The 8,327-nt window shown below is 40.9% G+C and overlaps 1 protein-coding gene across 1 annotated transcript in view; it reads right to left on the bottom strand.

The window, feature by feature from the left end:
- Nucleotides 1-6,565: 6,565 nt before the first annotated feature.
- Nucleotides 6,566-8,327, bottom strand: part of LOC123188652 (calcium-dependent lipid-binding protein) — a 37,149-nt gene continuing 35,387 nt past the window's right edge. The window contains exons 10-11 of the mRNA XM_044600865.1: nucleotides 7,543-7,710; nucleotides 6,566-7,161 (exon numbers count right to left, since the gene is read on the bottom strand). Of these exons, the coding sequence (XP_044456800.1) occupies nucleotides 6,790-7,161; nucleotides 7,543-7,710 (540 nt within the window). The 3' untranslated portion in view covers nucleotides 6,566-6,789. The remainder of the gene's footprint in view (nucleotides 7,162-7,542; nucleotides 7,711-8,327) is intronic.

Genomic DNA, 8,327 nt, shown 5'->3' with positions numbered 1-8,327 from the left:
TCATTGGAGCTTGCATACCTTTTAGCATCCTTAGGATCGATAAAAACTTTTGGTTGTATCACATACAACCTTTCCTCACGGAAACCGTCAAGGACACTTTGTTTTTACATCCATCTGCCAGATTTCGTAATCGAAAGTGCAACAACTGCTAACATAACAGACTTTAGCATCGCTATGAGTGAGAAAGTCTCATCATAATCAAATCCTTGAACTTGTCGGAAACTTCTTTGCGACAAGTCGAGCTTCATAAATTGTTACATTACCATCAGTGTCTGTCTTCTTCTTAAAGATCCATTTATTCTCAATGGATTGCCGATCATCGGGCAAGTCCACCGAAGTCCATACTTTGTTCTCATACATGGATCCTATCTCGGATTTCATGGCTCCTAGCCATTTGTTGGAATCCGGGCCCACCATCGCTTCTCCATAGCTCGTAGGTTCACCGTTGTCCAACAACATGACCTCTAAGACAGGGTTACCGTACCACTCAAAGGTTGTACATACCCTTGTCGACCTACGAGGTTTGACAGTAACTTGATCTGAAGCTTCATGATCATCATCATTAGCTTCCTCTTCAACTGGTGTAGGTGCCATAGAAACAACTTTTTGTGCTACGCTAGTCTCTTGTTGAAGTAAAGGTTCAACAACCTCATCAAGTTCTATCTTCCTCCCACTCAATTCTTTCGAGAGAAACTCTTTGTCGAGAAAGGAACCGTTCTTAGCGACAAATACTTTACCCTCGGATCTGAGATAGAAGGTATACCCAACCATCTCTTTTGGGTATCCTATGAAGACGTATTTGTCCGCTTTGGGTTCGAGCTTTTTTGGCTGAAGCCTTTTGACATAAGCATCGCAGCCCCAAGCCTTAAGAAACGACAACTTAGGTTTCTTGCCAAACCATAGTTCATATGGTGTCGTCTCCAAGGACTTAGATGGTGCCCTATTTAAAGTGAATGTAGTTGTCTCTAATGCATAACCCCAAAACGATAGTTGTAGATCGGTAAGAGACATCATAAAACACACCATATCCAATAAGGTACGATTACAATGTTCAGACACACCATAACATTGTGGTGTTCCAGGCGGTGTCAAATGTGAAACAATTCCACATTGTCTTAAGTGATTGCCAAACTCATAACTCAGATATTCTACCCTTCCATTGGATCGTAGGAATTTATTCTTCTTGTTACGAGGATTCTCAACTTCATTCTGAAATACTTGAGCTTTTCAAACATTTCATACTTGTGCTTCATTAAGTATATATACCCATATCTACTCAAGTCACCGGTGAAGGTGAAAAAGTAACGATATCCACCGCGCACGTCAACACTCATTGGACCGCACACATCAGTATGTATGATTTCCAACAAGTCACTTACATGTTCCATTGTTCCGGAAAATGGGGTTTTGGTCATCTTGCCCATGAGGCATGGTTCCCATGTGTCAAGTGATTCAAAATCAAGTGACTTCAAAAGTCCATCAGCATGGAGTTTCTTCATGCGTTTTACACCAATATGACCTAAGCGGCAGTGCCACAAGAAAGTGGTACTATCATTATCAACTCTACATCTTTTGGCATCAATGTTATGAACATGTGTATCACTATGATCGAGATTCAATAAACCATTCACATTGGGTGCATGGCCATAGAAGGTATTATTCATGTAAATAGAATAACCATTATTCTTTGACTTAAATGAATAACCGTATTGCAATAAACACGATCTAATCATGTTCATGCTCAACGCAGACACCAAATAACATTTATCTAGGTTCAACACTAATCTCGAAGGTAGAGGGAGCGTGCCATGGTGATCACATCAACCTCGGAAACACTTCCAACACACATCGTCACCTCGCCCTTAGCTAGTCTCCGCTTATTCCGTAGCTTTTGTTTCGAGTTACCAATATTAGCAACTGAACCGATATCTAATATCCAGGTGCCACTAGAAGTACTAGTAAGGTACACATCAATAACACGTATATCAAATATACTTTTATTGAAGTTGTCAGCCTTCTTATCTACCAAGTATTTGGGGTAGTTCCGCTACGAGTGACTGTTCCCCTTACAATAGAAGCACTTAGTCTTGGGTTTAGGTTCAACCTTGGGTTTCTTCACTAGGGCGGCAACTGGCTTGCCATTCATGAAGTTTCCCTTCTTGCCCTTGCCCTTCTTGAAACCAATGCTCGTGTTAACCATCAACACTTGATGCTCCTTCTTGATTTCCACCTTCGCGACCTTAAGCACCGCAAACATCTTCGGGATCATCTCCATCCCTTGCATGTTATAGTTCATCACAAGGCTCTAGTAGCTTGGTGATGGTGACTGGAGAACCTTGTCAATCACTATCTTATCTGGAAGATAAACTCTCACTTGATTCAAGCGATTGTAGCACCCAGACATTCTGAGCACATGCTCACTGGCTGAGCTATTCTCCTCCATGTTGTAGGAAAAGAACTTGTTAGAGGTCCCATACCTCTCAAAACAGGCATGAGCATGAAATACCAATTCCAGCTCTTGGAACATCTCATATGTTCCATGGTGTTCAAAACGTCTTTGAAGCCCCGATTCTGAGTCATAAAGCATGGCGCACTAAACTATGAAGTAGTCATCCGAACGTGTCTGCTAGATGTTCACAACATCCACAGACAAGTGAGGACAATCCTTTTGTGTAGTTCCACAAACAAGTGAGGACATCACCATACCTAGTTCAATCTCGTTACTGGCAAGTCTCTTTACTCATTCCGTAATACAATATCTCGTGGCTAACCCATTAGTCACATTTCTTGCAAGCTCATTGTGATGATGTATTACCGAGTGGGCCATGAGATACCTCTCCATCACACGGAGTGACAAATCCCAGTCTTAATCCATGCCAACTCAACAGACACCCTCAGAGATACCTGTAGAGCACATTTATAGTCACACAGTTACGTTGCGACATTTGGTAAACACAAGGTACTCCTCCGATGTCAGTGAGTTGCATGATCCCATGGTCATAGGAACATATACTTGACATGCAGAAACTGATAGCAATAAACTTGACATGATCATATGCTACGTTCATAGTTTGGGTCTTGTCCATCACATCATTCTCCTAATGATGTGATCCCGTTATCAAACGATAACTCATGTCCATGGCTAGGAAAGCATAGCCATCTTTGATCAACGAGCTAGTCCGGTAGAGGCCTACTAGGGGCATGTTTTTGTCTATTATCCACACATGCATTTGAGTTTCCGGTCAATACAATTATAGCATGGATAATAAACGATTATCATGAATATTTTCAACACTAAGAGCATGGGGCCGTTAGTCCGTTCAACCATTCCGTTGGACATAGGATGTGCAATGGAGGCATGTCAAGAGTTATGCCCTAATTGATGCAGAAGTGAGGGAAATCCTCAATAGTGATTGGAGCTATTATCAGTGATAATCTGTGTGGCATGCTATACCTGTAGATGATAGTTCTCATGAATTTAATGGTGCTAGCGACATCAAGTTTTGTTATAGGCTTGTCTTCAATCAACTTTGTGAACTTGTCCACGACAACAAGAACATGTTTGAAGCCCTTGAGAGCAGTTTACAGAGGTCCAACCATATCCAAACCCCGACATAGCAAAGGGGCATGTGAGGGGGTTGTCTTGAGTTCCCAGCATGTGGATTTGACGGACAAACTTCTGGCAACCGAGACAAGTGTGCACGATGTGCTTGGCGGATACTATGGCGGTAGGACAAAAGAAACCTTGAAGGTAATCTTTGTCTGTCAGAGCGAGTGTTGTGGCATGGTGTACGCGTACGCCTTCATGTATGTCGCAAAGAGGTCTCTGCCTTCTTCCTCACATATACACTTTCAGAAGATCCTAGGGGTGCTTCGCTTGTAGAGCTCACCATAGATGATGGCATATTCTTTGGAGCGACGCACAATGCGCCAAGCTTCTTCCTGATCCTTTGGCAAGGTGCCTTTAAGGAGGAAGTCCAAAAAGGGTAGAGTTCGACTGCCATGACGTTTGCCAACCAGGATGTGGCAGGACATACTAATACAAGAGAATTGGGGGTTGGGTTTCAAAATAGCTCAACAAATTAGCTTGCGGGTGTACTAGCTCCTCATGTTACAATCATCCTACCTCCTCATAGCAATTTCGCCCCTATTTTTTTCCTAGGACCTTGTTCTACTAGTGGTTCCCATGTTGGTGATCATCACCGTCTAAGGTCAACAAAATGAATGTGAGCTATGTTATTGGGTTGGTTGTCAAGCCAAGTCTCGTCACCATTATGCATTTGATGATGTTATGAAAGACTACCACCGATGCTTGAATCTTGACTTGGTTTCTTATTTGATGGAATGTACCAACACAGAGAATTAGGAAATACTCCTTAAGACCTCCTAGGGCCTTTCCACATGGTTGCACAACACGGCATGTCGATGATTGAACAAATCATCATAGTTATATGTCTAATGGTGTCCATGGTCGAACTCTTTGAGGTGATACTAGACACCCTAATGTGTTGGAAGGAAGGATGTGGTATTTTCATAACCACCATCAGCTAAATAAAACTTTTGTTTGGGTACTTTAAAGTTGGGGTACATAGCATACTAGAGCACTCTAGCATATGTAGTTGAACCCTCCCAACCACATGAGATTAGTGTGATGTTTAGGTCAAAGTTAGATGCAGCCATGATATTTTGGTTAAGAGTTCCCTTCCAACTCTGAAAGGGGGCCGCTTTGTCACATGATGGTGATCGGTATGAGTTCCATCTATGGTAGGTATGCAATTTTGCAAACAAATTGATTGAAAGTCAATATCCAAAACTTTAAGAAGATAAGAGAAGATTTTTGGAAGTGTTGAGGTGAGAACCTAAAGTGTGGAAAGAATATTGGATCTTTTCGCGATCTTACTATGGGGTTCATCGATACTTAGATGCTTGAAAATCAACAAGATAAAGTGGGTATGATGTCGAAGAAAGACTATGTACTTGTCAAAGGTCCATCAGTCAGAATTCCATATGAAGATCTTCAAACGATGAGGTGTGGAACAATTATAAATGAAAAAGGTCCCTTCTCCTCCATCTTGATTGTTGGGTCCTCTATCAACATTTCCCTTCTAAGATATGATGCCAGACCTATTTTTTAAATATGTGTGACTCCATCCTAAAAGCACAAGGTAGTTCTTAACATTCCCCCAAGGATTTCATTAACATGTTTCTTGCCATATAGGATGAAGCTATGCCATAACTTTTTCTCGTTTTGTCCTCTACTAAGCATTTGGTTCAATGTAAGCCAAATTAAGAGAATCCTCTCATCACCATCATCCTCTTCCCTCTTCCTAATTCATTCGAGGCTCCGCAAATTCATTTCATCACTAACCAATCAAGAAACATATTACAAAGCTAACAAGATGATACTAACAGAAATAAGTATACATGAGCATGTACAACACCTATGAAGTTCTCATAATAAAAAATAAGACTACAAGAACAGCTTCAACCAGTGAATAATAATATATTAGATATTACAGAGGTACATTGAAATTTCAACAACTTCAAATCAGAGTGTATGTCGTTTAGAGTATGTTGCTCGAACTACAAAAAAAGAACCATCAAACAAACAATGCACTTGCTCTGAATGTACGTAAAGGCTAAAGAAAAACATGTTAGGTAGGAAAGAAAATGCATTGCTATTTTAGATTTTAGGATTTTCAAATTATATTGAGCAAGAACACAACTCTTGAGAAACATCGGCCAACTACAGTTACTTCAATACACGTTTCATTGCATCAAGGGCAAACCAAAGAAATATTTTGAGTAGGTTGGAGTGTATGCTAGATTTTCTATAGAATGTAGTGCAAATGATTCCTAAGAAAAAAGTTCCGATAGGATCCAATCCTACGAATAAAATGTAAATGTTGGGAAAATTGCTAAGAATTCCAATACTCCAAAAATCTTATGAAATATTGAAAAATCCTTCGAAGGGGCCCTTAATATTTTCATGTAGTAATTAACGTCCATGCATCCATGTGCATTAGCTAAATAAATCCAGCTTCATGTAGTAATCCACCACACATTGAAGTACAGCAAGACCTACCACTTGGACCCTCAACAAGTACAGGAGAAAGGCAAATTGAAGTACACAGAGAGGAGTCCAGGAGCTCGTCTCCTTCGGCACAGGTGGGTCAAGCGGGATCGAAAGAAACAATCCATGGCAAGGTACGGGTAGGAGACGACGTACTTGGCAAACTCGTTTATAAGGTCTAGGGAAGGGAGGGGAGGTGGCGTGGGGAAGTACCTCGGACAAGAAGGCTAGCTGATCACAACGAGAATAAGAGGAGATGATGATAAATACAGGAAATGATTATGACCCTGATAAATGCCACACGTCAGGTATGAGCACATGTCAACTCCGAACGCTTTCGACAGTAGGTTTAGTGTATGGCAACTTTCATGCTTCAGTTTGTTTTTAATAGAAACTTGTGTGTCACTAAAATTTACCATCCTTGCGTGACTGGAATTGTCATAAAAAATGCCAGGTCCGGAGTGCCACGCACATGATGTGTGACACTTATCATTTGGAAAGTATTAAATACCGTTCTGTTGCATTAGTTTGTGAAAGTTGTTGTAATTTACAGTAATCTGTCAAGGATATTGTTCACATAAAATACAATAAAGAAACCAACAAATAGTAGTTTATATGAGTTGCACCGCAGATACAGCACACTGGAATGCAAACCGAAAGTATGTTCACAATTAACCAAAAGTAAAGATGACACGCTACTCTCACTGTACATCAAGTTATGCAGAAGGCTGGTCAGGTTGGGGAACAGTGGAGCTGCTACCACTCTTGCGAGACATGCCCAAGTGCCCTGTCACAGTCCTCCCCATGAACTTCCCAGCTTTACCAAGGCCGCTGCCCACGGCACCAATACCAGAACCAACCAGACCAGCGCCAGCACCAAGCCCTGAGCCCACGAGCCCAACACCCCCGGCAACGCCAGTGCCCACAAATCCAACACCTGAACCAACTAGTGATGCTGCGCCACCAAGTGCATCCATCGTGCTGCCAATTACCCCTGCCTCCTTCAGCCGCTTTCTCTCCTCTATTGCTTTCTTTTCCGACTCCAGGGCTTCCAGTTGTTCTTCCTTGGTAAATGGATGATACATGACCTGAAGACTCAAAATATTAGATGCATCATTTTGTCCAGAAATTTTACTGTGCAGTCAAACCACATCATTTTACTATTACGTGTTCACGCGATCAGGACTAAACAAGTCGGTGCTTATTTATGCATGACATATGCAGTTACTCATTACTTCACTATGATAGCAGACTTGACAAAATCCAAGCTGGATAGCAATGTTTCAAACTACACATGCACAAGGATATGACTTTAGTAAACCAGCAAAGAAATCAAATAGGATATGCTTGTAAGTTATATAACCATGCTAATAACAATCTCCAATTGTGTATGCTTTAACATCTATTATAAGATTCTCTAGATTGAAGGCAACATTGGCAGAAACGGACAATAGAAAACTCACTCTAACCTTAAGATGTAATGACCCTCTATCCCTGTAGTCTTTAATCTTAAGTGAATCTACTGACTGCATAAGCTTCAGAGTGATTTCACTGGGAGTCTGGGGCACAATATTATTCACTGCTAATTTAGCCACACCTAGCCTCTTGTCTTGCTGAAGGTTATCTTCATCATAAACCTGTACAAGTCAAAACAAACATATATGTTACCCAGTAGTACTCAGAAATCAGCACAACAAACTGTAAAACTAACAGTGGTATGAACCCTTTGAACCAGAACGAGGTTGCAGCTGTGCTCGATAAGGCATTAAATAGCCTGCGACTATATTCCAGTCTAATCTTGGATTGCTGGTTAAGCCAGACTAACAAACTTGGAAACAAATCTCTATATAAAAGGGAATAACTAATTAAGAGATATATAAGGCATATTTCAGCCTTACGCAGCAGCAGGCGTGTGGCCCTCTCCTTGGTCAAGCGCTGGTACTTCTGGCCCCACATAACAAATAGTAAGACAAAAAAAGAGATATGAACAACTTATGGTACTTCTTCGGCTAATTAAGTAAAAAATTCATCCAAGCAAAATTTCTCAAACGTTCAAACAAGAGGGGATGAACGACATACTAGATGTAAAGTGCTAATTATTTTCCGAACAGGGGATGGTGTCAGCTAAGGTTCCTAACTTTTGGTACAGTTATTTTTTCCATTTCAGTATATAATTTTGAAAATAGTTCTGTCTAGAACCTTTTAGATTTGGCTTAGTTCACAAAAAATTGGCAGTAAAGCTGCAAGTTACAGC

Source organism: Triticum aestivum, chromosome 2A (genome assembly GCF_018294505.1).
Source record: "Triticum aestivum cultivar Chinese Spring chromosome 2A, IWGSC CS RefSeq v2.1, whole genome shotgun sequence".
NCBI classification, from domain to species: Eukaryota; Viridiplantae; Streptophyta; class Magnoliopsida; order Poales; family Poaceae; genus Triticum; species Triticum aestivum.
Note: the sequence above shows the minus strand (reverse complement) of the source record. Positions and strands in the feature narration are given on the sequence as shown.